The sequence below is a fragment of the Nicotiana tabacum genome, chromosome 1, assembly GCF_000715075.1.
Source record: "Nicotiana tabacum cultivar K326 chromosome 1, ASM71507v2, whole genome shotgun sequence".
NCBI lineage: Eukaryota > Viridiplantae > Streptophyta > Magnoliopsida > Solanales > Solanaceae > Nicotiana > Nicotiana tabacum.
Window position 1 is genome coordinate 41,934,025 of NC_134080.1, and position 19,509 is coordinate 41,953,533.

Sequence of the window (19,509 nt, forward strand, 5' to 3'; positions counted from 1 at the left end):
GTGTGATGAACGATAATTTTATTTGGATTCTACCGTAATTTCTCATTCAAAAAGGATTTAAAAGCAAATATATATACTTTTTCTTTCATTGTTCTACTTGGCTAAATTATCATTTGTAAGATATTAGTACGCCTGATTTATTCATATATAAATGTAATTCATTATTTCTCATGATATTTTATTTTTTCAATATAACTCACAAAAAGAAATTATTTTCTTGAAGTCATTTGCGTTCTTCCGGAAACAATCGCGCGAAGCACGGATTAATGTTTTCTCTAAACTAAATAGAAGAGAAAGAGAAAAAGGAAACAAAAAGATCTAAAACTTTAAAAAAAATTATTTTAAATTAAATTAGTAATAGGATTTTTTGAAGGAGTATATCCTAAAAGTAATAGAATTACATGACTAAATATATTAAGATTATACTAATAGGATTCCTAAAGGTAATCATGGAAGATTTCTAACGTGTATTATGTCCTAAAACTAATAGGATTATAAAACTAATGTGTAGAATTCCGGTTATGTGCTTTTATTGTGAGTATTATATTTAGTATTAAAAGGTTATTTTTGTAAACCAATATTATATTCATGCTTTTATAATAAATATAGAATAGATTAATAGCGTAAAAATTCTTTATACTTATATAAAAGTTAAATATTTTTCTTGTACAATCGTCTTTGCCATCTTCAAATCTTCCACTTTCTTTTTCTCCTTTTCCTCCGACAAGCCGGCCAGCTATTTCTAAAGTTAGATAGAAGACCCAGTTGATCTAAAATGTATTCACTTCCAGCACTCGTATTTGCTAACCAAGAAATGTAAATATTAAAATTCTCTCGTCATAAGATGGACAAGCAGAAAATCGAGACAAACACCGCAAGATACATAAATTAATAGGAAAAAGTAAAAAAATTGCCTAAGAAAGGCATCATACAGCTAACATCGTTGGGGGTCACAACTTACTCCATGAAGAATCTTGTTAAGCACTGGGTTTCAATTACAATCTGTTCATAAAAAGAATGTCATTACTGTGTACATCTCAAACTAATTAAGTTTCCCTCGTCCTTGGAGGGTAATTCTCCTTTTTAGGGCCCTGCAGTGCCGAGATCCGGTCCTGTAACAAGCTACAACCTTTACGCTCACCCAATTCTCAGTAACATTAAGTCAACAGGGACTTTTACTAGCCCGATGAGGATCGGATACCTGAATTACCTATTAAGGAAATTATACCTTGCAGCTGAGTGTCTCTTCAAGCATCGCATAATTACCAATACAAAAATGGGGTAAAAACTATGCTGCAAATAATAACTTTTTCCTGGAACAATCATATGGACATTCTCAACAATCACTTCCCTATGAGTTTGTAGTAGGCGTAGAGACCAGAGCCAACAAATCCCAGAAGCTGCCCAAGTACATTCAACTGAAAGCAGATATCCATCTACAATGATTAGCAGACAAAATAGAACGGCAATCACAGAAACAGCAATAGTACGCTCACCATATCAAATGGAAGCCCGCCAAATATGAACCATCCTAGAGAGATTGTAAAAAAGTCCTGCATAAAAGGAAGAAAAAACTGTAGTAATGATAGAGACTCATCAATCACTGACATTTTAGCTTCTTTTGACTCGGGGTACATGACAAGTTAAATAAATGGAAGTCTCGCAAGCATAGGACCTTGGTTGGAAAGTGGACTCAAGCCACTTACCAAAGTGCAACCTATCTCTGCTGAGAAATGAAAACCCAGAAAGAAGTTCATCTTCAAGAGAATCCTATAAGTGCAAACGCAGAGAGCAGATGGACAAGCTAACTGAGCTTTCAGCTGACTGCGATTAGCACAGCTCAAGTTCAAAGGAGATAAAGATTGACAGCCAGCCAAGTATAGTGAATAACTCTCCCTTCTTTTTTCAATTTCATATTAGAAGTGCCACCTGCTGTCTCAAAAAAAAAACACAGGGAGTAGATGAAAATTTGAAGGTGTAAAGGGAAATGCAGGGCACAGAGGTTGTGGGAAGTAGGGCTCTGAATCTTGTTTATTGGCCCCATAGCAATTGTATCACTTTTTCTACTCTTCTTTAGGGGAGTTTAGGAAGGGCAGAAGGAGGGGGCCAGAGGAGGGTAGATCACCTCTTCAGTTTGCTACCAAACTTTTGACTGAAAGTGCAATCTGACATTTTTGAGTAAAGGTTCAGTTTCAAACTTAGATATTTCCGCATCACAAGCCTCAAGGATAACTTATCTAAATTTCCATCAGCTCTGCAAAAGGTTCATGTAGCTTCATGCTCAACTAAAATGAGAAAACTTTTGACAATGGACATGAGCTATTTTTTTGGTATGTTGTAAGAAAGTATATCTGCAAGTTATCTATTGAAATTACTACAAGGATGATAATCCAGTAATTGTAGCCTAGTGATATGAGGCTATTCTATAAAGCTGGCTTCTGTGGGACAAGGGGATAAGTTCAGCGATTTTGTTCTTTTTTGCCATCACTTTGGGGATATTGGATGTAGCTGATGGTAGGTCGAGATTATGGCAGTTCCAATAGATTGAAAAACAGAACACTAAAATCCATACTTTAGAAGTTAACATCTTTGTTCTGCTAGGTATTTGATCCTCATATGAGTTGTACATCCATCTTTAAATCCCAAGTATTCAAACAAGAAGTTATAAGACCACAATACTCTTTAATTCTTATTTAAGAAATCAAGGATTAATGTGAGGACGAGAAAATTTACGTGCAACCACATGCATGAGAGGAAACGAGCACTGGATAATTGGTACTATATCTCAAGAGGAAGGTATGATGGACAAAGGTTGCAGGCCTCTAACTGTTTTTGCCACATCTTCCTCTAACAACTCTTAACTAAAGCTGATAAAAACAAAAGCAGGAAAATCTAGAAAGAGAATCAAGTGACGAAGGTTCTCCATCACTTTCATATGTATTTTGTAGTAGAATTATTCAGAGTTAAAAAAGGTAGATGGAGCAAAACCTATTTGCTGGTTCAGGTGACTAGATAGAGATGTGAATTTTCCATTAATGTCAAAGAACTCTAACTGTAAAACTGTTTCAATTGTTATTTTGTAAATAGGAGTCCTTCTATACACTGTTGGAAAGGATTTACTATACTAAAATTTATATTACAGGATCAAGTTACAAAAGGAGTGGGCATGTCCGCTCATAGCTTGGCCTAAGGAGGATAGGCACCCCCCCCCCCCTCTTTTTTTTGCTTACTTAGCAAAAGAAAAAGAAGGAATATGCTCCCTCTTCCATTTTGTAACTATTCTATTTGTTTTTATGAACATGCAGGGGTTAGAGCCTAACCCTCCACCTATTTAGGTGGATTTATGTAAAAAAAGAATTCCTTTAGAACAGAACTTTAAGCGATGCAAGGTTCACAGAGATATCTTTTACCCTTCACATGTGGGTTTATCAGCACCCTTTACTGTGACAAGCCTTATGAGGAGCCCAGGTACTCTAGAAATGACTGTTCTCCAGCAACTGAAACTTTGTAAAAAAAAATAACTAAAAGAAGAGCTGAACGTGCTAGAAATTCTTACTATTCATTAATGGCTAGTCCTAGCTTAGGATGATGAGATATTTTAATTGGCATTAGAAACCAAAAACTTGCACACTGGGGAGCCAAGCCTCAAAATTACATCCTATGAGCAAGAAACCTCTGGTCAGCATGCAAGGATGCAAGCAAAATACAGAATCACCTTTCATTTTCTCAAAATAGCACAATCGCTTGCAATTGTACACTCTATTCAACTCCAGTTGAAACAAAGCAAAGTATTTGACTACCTGAATAATGGACTCGGATTCCTCCACAAGACCACAAACATCTTTTGCCATTATAAATGTTACTTTGTACTTTCTCCAATTGGAGTATCGACCCAGCAAGGTGAATCAGAAAGCTTAATAGAATAAAAAGATTCATCGGAGAACAAACCTTCAAGTTACCACATATTGTCTGTGTGACGGCTGAATTCAGTGTTGTATTGAGAAATATACAGTAGTTCAAGAAAAATGCCAATATGCAAGACATTAACATTACGACCTGCTCATTTACAAAATACGAGAGTCAAAACACAGCAATATGACATCCCATTAAGACATTTATAAGTAGCAGTTAAGTGTCCAGCAACAGTTGGAAGGAACCAGGTGAGAGTATGCTAGTATGACAATGGTGGGACACATTTACATTGAAAACAACATTAATGTTTGGAGCAGGATTCACTCTCTATGCTTTTCCTTTTAACACAAAGGAAGCAAAAATATTGTCCCAGAGGTGGGAGATGGGGGAGTGGGGAAGAACACCTATGACTTTGAGCTCCCCAAGAGACAATGCGAGGAAGCAAAGTGGACTATCACATTATGTGGTGCAGCAAAAGATCAATGAGATAGTAAGATACCATACTCAAGTTAATTGTGAAGCTTACCAGGAAACCTGGTGAAAACAAGTAAGGAAAATTCATTGTCAGTGCCAGGTCACCTCGAATAAGTGACCAAACAAGTAAGAGAGGTCCACAGATGATTCCTATTAAAGGCAAAAAGAACAAAAAAAAAATAAAAAAATCAGACAACTAGAACTAGGATGAACGACAAGGATGACTAATAGAGAACAAGAGCAATACCATTGCACCACATTAGGCCAAAGCTATTGAGGCCACTTGATTTTCCTGGATAGCTGGAAATATTAGAAAGGACCAAAAAGATATCAACCTGAAAAGAATACATGACAAGGCAAAAACGCTACCAATCCGCGCTATGGTTGCAAGGTATATTGCTGTTGTGATGTTGGATAAGAAGACAACAGCATAGCCATAAAAGTCAAATGACAAGTCCCGAGCTCCAGCGACAAAAGCACCAAACACGATTATCACTACACTGGTAATGTTAGGCAATGTTTTGTTAGAGAACGAGCGAGAAATATGCTCACAGTGTTACTCAAACTATGTGCTTGAATGATGTGTGATTAAGAGAACCCTTAACAGAAGAAGCAAGAAAAAAAACTTATGGAAGGCAGGCAACAATAACTTATCTTCTTACGGGTCAATTTAGAAGTGTAAAAGGAGAATCCCAGGGGTTGTTTTGGTTACCAAGATTAGGAAAATGGACATGGTATAAAATTCAATAATAATTTATACCGTGTTTGGTTAGAATTTTATACGACAAAATTGGTATTATTTTGTGCCGGATCCAACATGGGACAACTCATACAGGGATTAACTTTATGGGGATAAAACACCTAAAAACAAAAATAGCCTTGATTACATCTTTCTATTCATTAGTCCTATTTGCTATCAAAATAAGGGTAAGATTGTAAATTGTTACATTATACATCGTATATTTCATTTTTAATGCAATGAACTAAACATCTGGCAAGCACTAAATAAACCAGTGATTATAAATCCCTGTATTACAATCCTTGGATTATAATCCCTGCATAACTTTGTCAGTGAACCAAATGACCCCTTTAGGGGTTGTTTGGTTTGAAGACAAGTTATGTTGCGGTTAATTATGGTGGGATTAGTAATACTGGGATTAGTTATGCTAGGATTAGTTATCCTGTTATTATTTCTTATTGACTGTTTGGTATGTTGTATTAATCCTGGGATTGTCAATTTTACTGCTTATCCTGGGATTACTATCCACTCTCTGGAAGGTATAAGTTATTCCGATACTCTTTTTTAATCCTGGAATAACTTATCCCAGGATTAGTAACCAACCAAGGGATAAAGCGGTATTAAATTTTTATCTTAGGATTATTTTTGATTATCCATCGTACCAAACGACCCCTTAGTGTTTAAATGATAAACCCCTTAATAGACTGTTAATACTAATTACTAGAAATTTAACAGAACTGAGACAAAAGAGAAAATCAAACGTTCTATTCTTTCTTGCAACTTCCAGCAGAGCACAAATGAAGCAACAGAATATAGTGATATATTTGGCTCTCATGTATCATACCATTATGCTATTTAAGGCAGTTAGGTTAAGCAAACAGTTTTCAACTTTATCCATTTAGTCAGAAATCTCATTTCCCAGGGTCATAAGCCTCGTTTCAACTTTAGGCATTTTGAGTCGAAAAAACTTTCATTTTTTCCCAGTTATAAATCTTTTTTCTGGAAGCAGAATGAAGGAACAAATGAAACATTAATCCTGTTCCTCTCGTCACTATTTTCCATATTGAATTTTTCTTCTTTATGGGAAATTGTTTAGTTTGTTGAGAAAGTCCGCTGTTGGTGAGCCAGATGATTTAATAAGAAATCTCGGAAGCAACTTCAATTCCCAAATCGAGAACACGAGAGAGAATGAAATGCATAAAAAGTGAAACATTAATCCCAGTTATCCCTCGGTTTTACTAACTGTGAGAAGTTAAGTTTTAAATATTCTTTCCTAATATTCTGATCCCTTGATGAGGCACTTTTCTTTGTTGTCTATCTCAAGATCCCATAGTATTTTTCTAGACATAACTTCTGCAACAGAACTAACTAAAAGAAAAAGGAAATCTCACCTTCCAATAACCGGACGACTGTACCTCTGACCTGCAAGAATGGATTCCACAATCATTGTAAATACAACAGTTGTCCTCCTAAGGGTTGTGTACATGGGTACATTTACTCCCCGAACAGACTCCATCGTAACTAGCTTTCAAGGAGAACCAGAGACCCCATAAAATCTTTTGGTGAGATGCGATCTCCTGACCTTTGAGGAAATAATAAGCATAAAAATACTAAATGAAGCAATTACCATGTAGAGAAGATAGGTCACAGCAACGGGTGAAGTATCAATCAGTGTCTTCAGTGGCACAAATGTTTTAAAATTGTCAGGGATTACCGGAGATTCATTCAAATGAAAAGAAATGAGCTTCAACCGTCTTAGGAGATAAAGAAAACAACATGAACATATTATCTGCAAATGACAGGAAGCTAAATATATCAGTTCAGTGATGCCAACTGATATAGAGAACTGCCTTTGAAAAGCACGGAACAAAATCACTCCTGTCAAGCACAAGTCTCACAACTCATTTGGAAATATAAAACATTACATGGAGATATCACTAAAGTAAAACATCATATTTGATAAACCATGTAAAACTTAAGAAATAAGCCAGAGCTTTTGCATGATGAACTGACAATATATTTAAAGGTCATGAAGACAAATTGCTTAGGATAAATGTTTGCAACCAGCTCCGGAAAATGAATAAATAATGTGTGGTACAATGCTGAGACTGCCAGGCATCCCTGTTAAAACCAGAGTCTCAAGGTACCTGACAGAGTGTGATGACATTTGCAGATGGGAAGTTGTATGAAGAAAGAGCTGCTTTATTGAATAATACCAAGAGAACTGCAAGTCAAAATCAGGTAATTTTGTAAGCATCAAGCAGTATAAATGACTATGGTAAGCTTCTCCAAAAGAACAAGATGAAATGTCCTTAAACGCAAATAGGAAACCCACAAGGAAATATATATTATAGAGAACCAAAAAGTCTTTGATAAACAATAGGACAAAATCAACTTAAGGACTATGATGCTTAGAAAGGTGAAGCAAAGGGATAGAGCAAATAAAAGGAAGTTTCTATAATTCAACCTAACAGAATCAAAATTCAAGACTGGCAACTATACTTCGGCACTTGACTTTGAATTTGAGATTCTTCTATATGTATATGCTTATTGTCACCATGCATCATTACAAGACATCAGTGGCCATGCCTTAATTCTTGTCATTGGGATCACATTATTAAGTGTTGGATTTTTCAACTAAATGTCCTAAAATATAATTTTAGTACCGAGTGGCTCCCCTGACCTCACTGTATGTGAACTAACATTGACAGTGCAAGAATGGACAATGAATAACATCCAGAAATGGAAATTAAGCTCAAAGCAACGACATGCGATGGGGTCTTCGTTGAGTCTTTATCTTCAGAGTCCTAATTTTCTGATTCAACAAGCAAAGTCAAAGGTATACCCTAATTTAGTATGTTAAACAATGAAGTCACTAGACCAATCTGAAATCTTTTAGCTTCTCTTTTTTCAAATACGTGATAAACAACAAATTTAAATCTGCCCACTTTAAGTTGTAGAATATCATCAATATAACACTGACAATTAGACATGGATTTACCACCCAGAAAAAAACATGTTAATTTCCCACTACGGTAGAGTGGCATATTTGGACAAAAGTCACATCCGGAACTACATAAACATGATCTATTTGTCTGAATCATGTAGCATAAGATGTGCCAAAGACACAACACAATACTTTTATATATTTAATATTAATTGCTTATAATGCCTAGAAAGTCAACTTTGATGGACATAAAAGCTACGATTCCAAATAATACAAGTGTCCATCATAAGTTAATAACTTAATAGTAAGTTTGACCTTCCTTATCCAGTTACTTTTATCCCATTGATGTCATCCAGTCTTCAAACATGTCTGTCATTTGACAATATGAGACATTTTAAGGATGCGTGAATACACACAATTGGATCAATATGCATACAGTGTCCAAGATAATCAACACATTTTTGTGTGTAAAAGTGCTAAATAATTTAACGAGTAATGCTGAGGGTCTAAATCCAACATTCCCAAGATCAAATGAACATGTTAATGAACAATTGCTGCAATTTAAAGTCAGAATGGCGTTCTAGATGGTATGAGATTGTGCATAACTCTTTCATATCCAACCCCCGGAAATCCCCCACTATACAACGAAGGATAAATCCATCCAAAAGAACATCTGATCATGCCATCAAAAGATAAGCAAGTCAACAAGCATGATAAATTTTTATACAACTGAGGAAAGAAAAAAATACTCTGAAAAGAACCAACAAGAATGGAAGTTCTTCTTTTAAGGAGTTAGAAAATACCTAAGGCATTTGATGTGTGAGGCACATAAAGCTCAACCGTTCAAAGATATTGAGACTAATCCTATTTAATAACAGTGAAATATTTACACATTTAGCACTTGGGTACATGGTTTTCCCTTGAATAACACCAAATTGGAAAGAGAACTTCCTATTAATAACACCATGCATGAATCAAAAGCTCAACTTTTTAAAAGACAATTAGGAAAGGAAACACCTTATAATACTTCATTTCATGACGAATCACTCAACTCTCCATCAACAAAAATAAACTCTTTATTTGAATCAGACAGGAGGAAGCAACTCCCATGCTAGCTCTAACGATTGCAATTTCAACTAGTTTCTCCGATGTGATAGAGAAAGTCAAAATTCAACTGTTTGATTAACTAACGGCCACAAAACACTAGGTTCTATGACGAATCACTCCACTCACGATCAACAAATAAACGCTCAATTTGAATCGAACGTAATAAACAGTCCTAGCTCTAAAAATTGCAATTTTAACAACTGTCTTCGATGTATGGGGAGAAAATTTAACAATTGCGATTCCTCAAAAAAAAGAAGCAAAATTTCAAAACCGCAATTTCGTAATTCAACAGTAACGGATATGCTTATAAGGAGCGAACGAAGACGAAGAAAGAGGAAATATTCATACCAGCACATGACATATAAGATATAGCAGCATAAGCACCGCGTTTGGTCATGGCCGATCCTTTGAAGAGCTTCTCCTCCGTTCGCGGCGGCGGTGAATCGGCCGCCGGCGCCGTCGTCATTGGTAGTAACGGACTGTTCTTCGCTGAACTGGAAGCCATGATTCACACGAAATTTAGATCTCTCTCTGTGAATCAGTATCTTTCAACAACTACTCAAACTGCAAGTTGAATTAGCTGTTTGATTTTAATACTCTGATTCTTTAAACCAAGTATTTAAACTGATTTGAAACTCTATATTCTCAGATATATTCGTTTTTTTGAAGTTTCCACAGATTCAAAAGCAGCCCCTTATTTATTTTCTTTTTCTGGTTTTTGGTTCGTTTGGTTTCCATAGAAGCTTCCCTTTTCCCATTATTCCCCAATTATTTATTTTTGAGAATTAAAAATATCATGCTGATAATTGTCATATGATTTCTTTACCAGAAAAGATTTTTGGGTCGTGGGAAGAAATGACATACCAAAAATTGAATTTTATGACAACAACAACAAAAATAATTATTACTAGTTTTTAGTCCAACTAATTAAATTTGGTTATATAAATGCTCATTATTTATTTTGCATTTTTGATTCATTTCTACCATCTTAATTCATTCTCTTCATTTATAAGATTGTTTTAGGACTAACATTTGTGAATGTTTTTAAATTAAGAAAATGAATTATTTGATTTGGAAGTGAAGAATATAGAATCTAATAGGACCCCGATGGTTTCGAATCTCATTTGCATAAATAACTAAAAGAAAGTTTTGAGCCTAAAATCACATTTATAGATTTTACAGCAAATTGATAAAAATTATGTGCCCATATCGTCTGGGGTTTTCCTAAAAGACATTTGTATAAACTAATTTTTTGTTAACAAAAAGAGCAATAAAATTGATGATCAATAAAACTAATTAATTTGATTACAAAAGATCTTTATTACATAAAATCAATAAAAATTGATTAAAACATTCTAATCACTACAAGAACATAATTCAATCTCCAGTTTAAAAATCGATATTTGGTAATTAGAAAGTTTTAATTTAATGATCATTTAAACAACTTTAGTCAAAATGAGTATGAAATTCCTCTCAAAACTTTCCTTTATCAGTATTTTGTTAAAATTTCCCTTTATCTATTAGCTTATTGATTCAATAATATTTAGCATATTAGCCTCTAAGGGCTGAACTTAACAATTGACGAGACAATGAAAAAACAATATTCAAATCCAAGGCAAAACAATAACATGATTTTCTGATGAATAGAAATATAGAATTAACAAATACATGTTCCGATAAAAGGATATGATAAATGTTTCAGTTTGAATATCACCGTATAAGGAAAGATATTTAGCTTATATACTTTTTAATGAGGAGAATAATTAGATGACAAGTACAAAAATTCAAAGTTCACAACTCTTTGTCAAGTTGCATTTGCAGAAGTCTTATACTGGTCAAACTCCTTCTTTACGTGGTCAGATTTAGACGACCATGAATCAACCAAAATTTTTTAGGTCTGCGCTGATTTTTAGATGCACGTTTGTATTCAATTACAATTACTTACGAAAAATGGAAATTATTAGTTTTATTTTCTTTAATTATCTTAAGCATATTCTCCGTCTTGTATCTTCGATAATGGATTCAGTGTAATTATTCTGATAACATCAATGTTTCATTCTAAGGCAATATATTAGTTAACAACTTAATGTACATTTAATAAAAATATTATGTCCAAAAACCTCATTTCTTATCGATTTATGTGATATACTTTTCACTATAAGACATTAAAAGATGGACAAAATTTATACTCTAACGAACTTTGTGAAAGATGATTCATTTAACAATTCAAATTCATACATTCGTGTGATAAAATATACTTCTATTAACCTAACTTTTAAAATTATTAGTTTAAAACTTCTATCAACCTAAAATATTTACAGCCGCTCTGGCCATATATTTTGTAGCCAGTTCTTTCTCAAGCCTAATTTGGATCACCTCCCTCACCTACTCAATCCATCTTGATGCCACGATCACTCACGCAGGGGAGGGGAGGTTCAAGCATATGCGAGGCTTAAGGCCAAAGCTTAATATGAGACCTAAATTTTTAAAAGAAAGTTATAAAAAATATTTTTATTTGAAGTATATTCTTCTAACTTTTTGAGATATAAATTTGTTAAAAATCTTTTTTACAATGGATTTTCTATTATAATTCCTTTTCAATTGATAATATAGCCAACTCATTTAATTTTTCTTGAAATATTTTGATCTTAGATAAGATTTTATAGAGAAATAGAAGTATAGAACTATTGGAAACTTAAAAGTATTGTTGAACACTTGAACTAATGAAATAGAGAAATAGAAGTATAGTACATATGCAACATCACCTACAACGAAGGTTAGTACAGCAGCTAGTTCTAAAGGTGATCGAGAAGTCACAGCAGTGCAATTGGGACAGAATCAAATTGTTACAACTGTCCAAGTTATTTCAGAGGAGGAGAGAAAGCTTTTGGATGCAATTGGGAGTTCTACTTCGTTAAATCCTGTAAATCTAAATGCATATAGCACTGGACCTGTGAGTAAGAGCAGGAATAAAATGCAAAAAACTGATCAACATCAAAGCAAGTCAATGGTGACAAATACAAAGGGACAATCTGCATTGGTGACACTAGACATCGTCCAAAATGCTCCACAATCTGTGAATGTGGGGAGGGAAATTTTTGAAGAAGGAGAGGACGATGCAATGATACAACAATGCAGGGCAGAGGCAGCAAGAAAAGGGGATCTGTCACCAATGCATAGTGGAAAAAGTTGCAAATCTCATACAAAGAAAAATAGTTGGGATGACAAGGTTAGTGATTTTTTAAATGTTAGGCGACCTCCAATGAGAGTTGCCAAACAAAAGAAGGTCGCCCCAACTGCATCTACAAAGTCCAATCGTTCAAAAAAGAAATCATGAATTTTGAATACATCTTGAAGAATTGGGGTTGTGATGAAAAAGAATTACAAATTGAAGAAATTACAAGTTCGGACAAAAAAGGACAACATTTTAATTCCTTCATCATTTTATTCTACCATTATGTTAGTATACTCATTTGTAATATCATCACAGAGTATGTTATAAACTCTGTGATGATCATTAAATATTTGGTACTTTCCAGTTCTTTCTTTTTATATGCTTGTTAGTAAGTGAGGCTTTTTATTTGCCTCAATAGGATTAGTAAGGTAAGGTTTAGCCCGGTTTGTGTTGCTTTGTTCCTATGCCTTTGGAAAATATCCACACGGCTATGAGATTATATGCCCTCGTGAGACGTTGCCGGCAGCTACACCATGAATCCTCTACATGAGGCTGTCTTCATAAGGCAGTGTGAGGCGCAGAGGAGTGATTATATAGCCAAGGCATATGAGTAACAATACCGGTGCTATTGTCCCCTTATTTGTACTTTTCCTAATTGTTGTATTTTTCTTTTCTTTTATTAATAAAAAACTAGCCCTAGGCGCTTGCCTAGTGGATAAAAAAAAGAGAAAAAAAAAATGAAATATTGGAGAAAGAAGGTGAATAGTAAATCTTGGAGAAAGAAGGTGAGTATAAATATCAAAGAGAAAGACCGAAAATATGTATGAGTTTCTGAAATATAAAAAGATTGGAAAAAAGAAAGATTGACCTGGACAAATTAAGGACAAGAGAGTAAAATTTTAAATGTTGTAAGAAGCGGAAAATTGAAACCTTGGAAAAATTATTTATCTACCTATTTTTAAGCAAGTCAAATTATTACTTTATTTATATATCTAAATTTTTTTTTTATATATTAAAAGCTCTACTTTTATATTGAAAGTACCAATATTATTTTTTAAATACCTATGAACCTATTATTTTTTAAAAATAGGGCTCCCAAGGGGGCCTAAAGCAAATGTCTCGCTACATATAACATTGGAGCCGGCACTGCGCAGGGGGAATAGGGTATGGAAAGCAGCGGTATGGAATGGGGATTACATCTAGGATTTAGCTATAAAATGTAGCTATATTTTTTAGAAATATGCAAATTGGGTAATAAAAAAGAAATATGGCTCTTTCTTTAAATGAGCCACTTTGGGCGCCAGGCAGTGAAGATTTTCCTAATTTTTCATGACAAGGATATAGTGTTCTATATTTTTTTGCTCCGTGTTAGAACAACACCATCTGGACCTCCATGGCAGAACACTTGTTCTCGGCTTATTTGCAATAATAGCCTTTTTGGAGTTTATATTTAAAAGTTGACTATTTTTTAAACTTAGATCAGTGATCTAAAATTCGAAAGTGACCTATCTCTAGAGAAATCGAGGGAGAAGTTAATTGTTCTTCGTTGTGGGTTTCAAGCTGATTGTTCTTCATTGTAGAAAGATACGCAAGGAGAGGGAGGGAGAACGTGTTAGAGAAGGAGAGACCAAATTAATTAGGAAGATTCGGAGGGATAGATTTTATCAAAATTGGAGTCTAAAATCAAGAGACACAGTGGTTGACTTAAATTGCTACACAACGAAAAGTATTGTTAAGTTTAGTAGTAATTGTTTGAAACTATTGAAAGTGCCTATTAAAACTGTAAATTAGCACTCGTATATCATCATGTGACAATTCTTTCTTCGAAACTATCTCACATAAAGTAAACTCGACAATCTACCTATTTATACTATATTAAAAGCACGAAAATTTTTAGGAAATATCTATACTATTATATTTAATTGTTTTAGCACGTAAAACATAATTTTGATTGTGATTTTGGACTTAGGAGAGCGTCCAGATTGTGATTCGGAGGTCCGTAGTATAATTTGGCTTGAAATGGCGAAAGTTGGAATTTCAGAAAATTTGACCGGGAGTTGACTTTTTGATATCGTGGTCGGATTTCGATTTCGAAAGTTGGAGCGGGTCCGTAATGTCAAATGTGACTTGTGTGCAAAATTTGAGGTCAATCGGGCGTGATTTGATAGGTTTCGGCATCAGTTGTGGAAGTTTGAAGTTTCAAAGTTTATTGATTTTCGAATTGAGATGTGATTCGCCGTTTCAATATTGTTATGTGTGTTTTGAGGCCTCGAGTAGGTACGTGTTATGTTATGGGACTTGTTGAGATGTTCGGACGCGGTCCAGAGGGGCTCGGGTGAGTTTCGGACGAGGTTCAGATCATTTTTATTTCATGTTGCATTGATGAAGATTTCTGGTTCTGGTTTTTCCACATCTATGGAAGAATGGGCGCAGATGCGAGTCCGCAAATGTGGACAGTTGACCGCAGAAGCGTAGCAGGCTTGGCTGGAGGTCATCGCAGATGCGGAGGAAGAGTCGCACCTGTAAGTGCACAGAAGCAGAAATTATTCCGCATGTGCGAGAGGTCGGCTGGTTAGTTGTGGTCGCAGAAGCGAAGTTTTACCGCAAAAGCGGTGGTCGTAGATGCGACGAATTGTTCGCAAATGCGGAACCGCTGGACAGAAGCTATATTATCGAGTGTTTTGGTTCTTTCTTCATTTTGGGAGCTATGGAGCTCGGATCGAGGCGATTCTTGAGGCAATTTTTACCATATGAATTGGGGTAAGTGTTCTCTACTCGGTTTTGGTTATATTCCATGAATCTATCTTCGATTTTAGCTTTTGGTTGATGAATTTAAAGAGGAAATTGGGGGTTTTGGCCTAAAGTTTCATAATATGAATTTTTGAGTTTTGAACACCGATTTGGAGTCGGATTTGAGTGAAACTAGTATGGTTGGACTCATAATCGAATGAGTTGTCGGATTTTGTGAGTTTTGTCGGATTCCAAGGCGAGGGCCCGGATGTGATTTTTGGCCGATTTTGAGTTTTGACTAAGGATTCGATCTTTACAATTTGGAATATTTTCTTGGGTTTTATTTGAAATATTTGAGTTTTTTGGCTAGTTTGATCCGTTCAGAGGTCGGTACGCGCGAGATGGCATTTTCAGAGCATCACTTGGCTTGCTCGATATTGGAATTTGACTTGTTCGAGGTAGGTAACTCTTCTAAACTTAGTGCTGAGTGTATGAAGCCCCAAATTACGTGCTATGTGATTGATGATGAGGTGACACACATGCTAGGTGACGGGCGTACACCCTGTGAATTGTGACTTCGTTATTTTTATGGCACTATTTAGTTGCCCTATTTTGTTGATATCTGCATTTTCACCATGTGATTAAGTAACTGAGCTGTCAATCATGCTAAATATCATGTTTAGGCTTTATGTTGATATTGTTAAGACCCATAGTGGTCGTTTCTTGCTGTCATCTCACTGATTTCATTGATGTTTAGTACTTAGTCATATTCATGCATTCATATCATATCTCAGTCTCAGTTGTTGTTTATTGATACATCATATCATTGTTGGCGGGCTAGTTTCTTGACACTGTGAGCCCATGAGAGAGACTGAAGAGATTGACGACTGAGTGAGGCCGAGGTCCTGAGTGAAGTGATATTATGGGATCGGGATGCACGTCGCAACATCTTATATTGATAACATTTTTATGGGATGGGGTTGCATGCCGTAGCGATATAGCGCTTGGGCTGAAGGAGCCCCTCCGGAGTGCGCAGTCGACTATATATACACCCCCAGTGAGCGCAATTGCTAGCAGTTATTATGTTTGGGCTGGGTCTGCCCTGTACAGTACTGAGTGATTAATTTTGCTGAGTATTGAGCATGATGAGTGAGAATACAGGACAATGAGGTTGAGTACTCTGAGAGTGTGAGTACACGAGTTCATCATTGAGATGCATTAAATTTGACATGCGTACATGATTTCATCTGTATATTGACATGTAGGGATATAGAGATGTATTTTCCTCATGCTAGCTGAAAATGAAAAATCTTGTTTATTGTTGAAAGGTTTTTGGAAAAATCACAGTTTTCAAACTTATTCATATATTTTTGATGTTTTCGGTGAAGGATTTGGGATCTACTGCTATACTTGAAAAGCATGCCTATTTTCTGTAACTGTGAACCAACCGAGTTATTTTTTGTTCCGAGTTATTCCTTTTGTTACTTGATTTATGTTATTATGAACTGTTGTTGACTATTAGTGTTGGACCCGACCTTTGTTCCAGCTCGTCACTACTTTCAACCTAAAGTTAGGTTTGTTACTTATTGAGTACATGGGGTCGGTTGTACTCATACTACACTTCTGCACATTGCATGCAGATGTTGGCTGTTGTTGTTGCTGTGTTCGATGGGAGCTGGATTTGAAGATGTACCTGCGTCCCTGTTGTAGCTGCCTCTTGTTCATGGTAGCCGTAGAATTATAAAACTCTGTTTATGTGCTTTTCAAACAAATGATGTATTTACTTCATATCAGCTTTGTAAACTCTATTATTAGAAGCTCATGATTTGTACTACAGTCCTTGAAAAATGTATAAGATTCAGAAAATTCCTCTTGTCTAATTGTCTTATTAATATGATTGGAAATGGATAGTTATTAGTTGGCTTATCTAGCGGATTGGATTAGGTACCATTACGACTAGTGGATTTTGAGTCGTGACAGAAGTATATTCAAATTTTTGTCCACTTTTACTGTCTAAGTATTAGGAAATAATCAAATAATAATTTTTTTAAAATGTGAAATTATTTTAAACATAAAAATAATTATTGTATAAAAAAACAAAGAAATAGAAAAAGAAATATATATATATATATATATATATATATATATATATATATATATATATATGTAATTATACACGAGTAAAAGTATTTTAGAAAGAAATCATAGGTATAATAAGATAATGGTCGAGCTAAAAGTTTATAAAAAACTGGTACTAATAATTGATAAATGATGAAAAGTGTATATTTTTGAGTATATATGCATATTAATTCTTGTATGAGTCGCGGAAGATTACATGGTTTGTGAAGAAAAATATGCTCATTATGTGTTTCTTATGAGTTGGAACGAGTTTGGATGATAAATGATCAAAAGATGACAATTCCACACAAAAAGAAGAGGTAGAAAGGATTGGGAGCTCGTCGAATTTCGTGCGTGGCACGAAAATGGATGCGAAAAAGGAGAAAAATGAAGGCACAAAACAGCGAAGCGAAGGAACAGTTCGTTTCGCGAATTGAAAAATTGCGAAAGACAAGTCCGCGTCTATGGTCGTGCACTGCGCGAAGGCAGACGCACCCTCCAGTTCTCCTATCCAATTTTGGATTACCTTGGACAGCCCTCCACCCTACCTGGGTCATATAAATACATCCTAAAATATAACTTTGGGAGGAGGAGACACTACTTGAGGGTTACACAACACCGTCGGAGGCAAAAATACAGTAGGAGCAAGGAGGAAGATTCCACCATGAGTTTTTCCTTTCTTCTTCCTATTTTCTATTGTTGGTTATAAATTTTAGTATTGTATTTTCACATACTACTACAAGTAGTTAATAGATTATTTAGGGTTTTGATGGAACCGTTTGGAGGAAGAATTCTTGTTATGTTTGAATATAATTTAGCCTTTGAATTTCTTTACTTGTTCAACTATATTCTTATTTTTGTTGATTGAATGACCGTCAATTGACTGTGCCTATTTATTATGTGGTAAAGGGTATATATTTAGGTAGTTGTTGAATAACATCACTCCTAATGTATATGAGGATTCAATATGGTGAGTTTAAAGGTGTGTTTAGGAATAACAAAGCCTTGACATGGTCATGGTGAGCGGTAAGATTGTACTAGCTAGCGTAGTTTGGGAGAATATGTCTAGTAAATTATTGTGGTTACTCGGGAGAGAACTACGACACCTGAAGTGCTCACGATCAGTATAGAATAATTAGGCAAAATTATAGGAGACGTAACAGGAAGGATTCCGATAATTGGGAAAATCATAACTCTAGACCTCTTTAATCTTGTCTCCAACCCTTAGTATATTTAGTTGTTAATTTTCTATTTTAATTTGTTAGTTAATCAGTTATACATAAGAATCTTTATTTATAACTTAGAAATTGTTCAAGCTTGTTTTCTTAGTGATAATGAACAGTTGTAGCTAAACCTTAGTTCTCTATGGGATTCAACACCAAACTTTTAGACCAGATTATATTTGTTGCAGCCGCTTATTCTTTTTAGGACTAGAGTTGGGCGTGATCAAATTTTGGCGTTGTTGCCTGGGATTAAGTTGACACTCCTCGGTCGAGAGCCAAAAAGTGCATGAAAATTTATTTAAATTTTAGCTCGAAAGAATTTGTACCGCCTCAGGAGCATAATCATAAACTTGAAGCAAAACTTGGGGTCCAATTCATAAGATTGAGGTGGAGGCAAAAAGTGATTCATGGCGTGCTGCGATGTTAAATCAGGCGCTTATTGGGAGACAACCCAATTTTATTGCTTTCTATTATTTCTAGTTTATTTTTTTTTCTATTGTGTTATTTTGTAGTGTTATTTTGACTTTGTAGGGGTAGGATCATAGGAAGAAAAGCCTTTGGAAGGATGCAATAACAAGCTAGATGGTTGGAACTAAGTGTGAGGTACCCGCACAAAGGACTATGCCCCGGAGAAGTCTGAGTATCTCATGAGCTGCTAATGTTTCGGCCTTTGGCCTATCAGAGAGTTTCTTTTGCCCTTATTATTATTATTATTATTATTATTATTATTATTATTATTATTATTATTATTATTATTATTATTATTATTATTATTATTATTATTATTATTATTATTATTATTATTATTATTATTGTTTATGGTGTGCATTGGGGACAATGCATAATTTTAAGTGTGGGGTAGGGAGATTGTCTGGATGATTCTTTGCTCTTTTAGTTTGCTAGTTTATTTGGAAAACAAAGTAAAAATAGAAAAATAATTAGATAGAAATAAACCCCCTTGGTTTTTCTTATAGCCACGGTTCTTTTCCAACTGATGACTCTTTGAGCCGGATAGTAGTTTTTTTTTTGTAGGTAGAATTTTCATAAAAGTTATGAACTTTTCCCGACGATGGACTTCTTTGAC

The 19,509-nt window shown here is 34.9% G+C and overlaps 1 protein-coding gene across 1 annotated transcript; it reads right to left on the bottom strand.

Annotated features, from left to right (window-relative positions):
• Positions 1-860: 860 nt before the first annotated feature.
• On the bottom strand, positions 861-9,926 carry LOC107819329 (UDP-N-acetylglucosamine transporter UGNT1). Its single transcript, XM_016645431.2, has 10 exons — positions 9,528-9,926; positions 7,273-7,349; positions 6,753-6,914; positions 6,517-6,650; positions 4,756-4,886; positions 4,634-4,678; positions 4,439-4,536; positions 3,949-4,056; positions 1,497-1,553; positions 861-1,418 (listed from the first exon to the last, which is right to left on the bottom strand). Exons 1-10 carry the CDS (start codon positions 9,682-9,684, stop codon positions 1,344-1,346), a joined length of 1,044 nt encoding a protein of 347 aa, XP_016500917.1. The 5' UTR covers positions 9,685-9,926; the 3' UTR covers positions 861-1,343.
• Between the last annotated feature and the right edge of the window lie 9,583 nt (positions 9,927-19,509).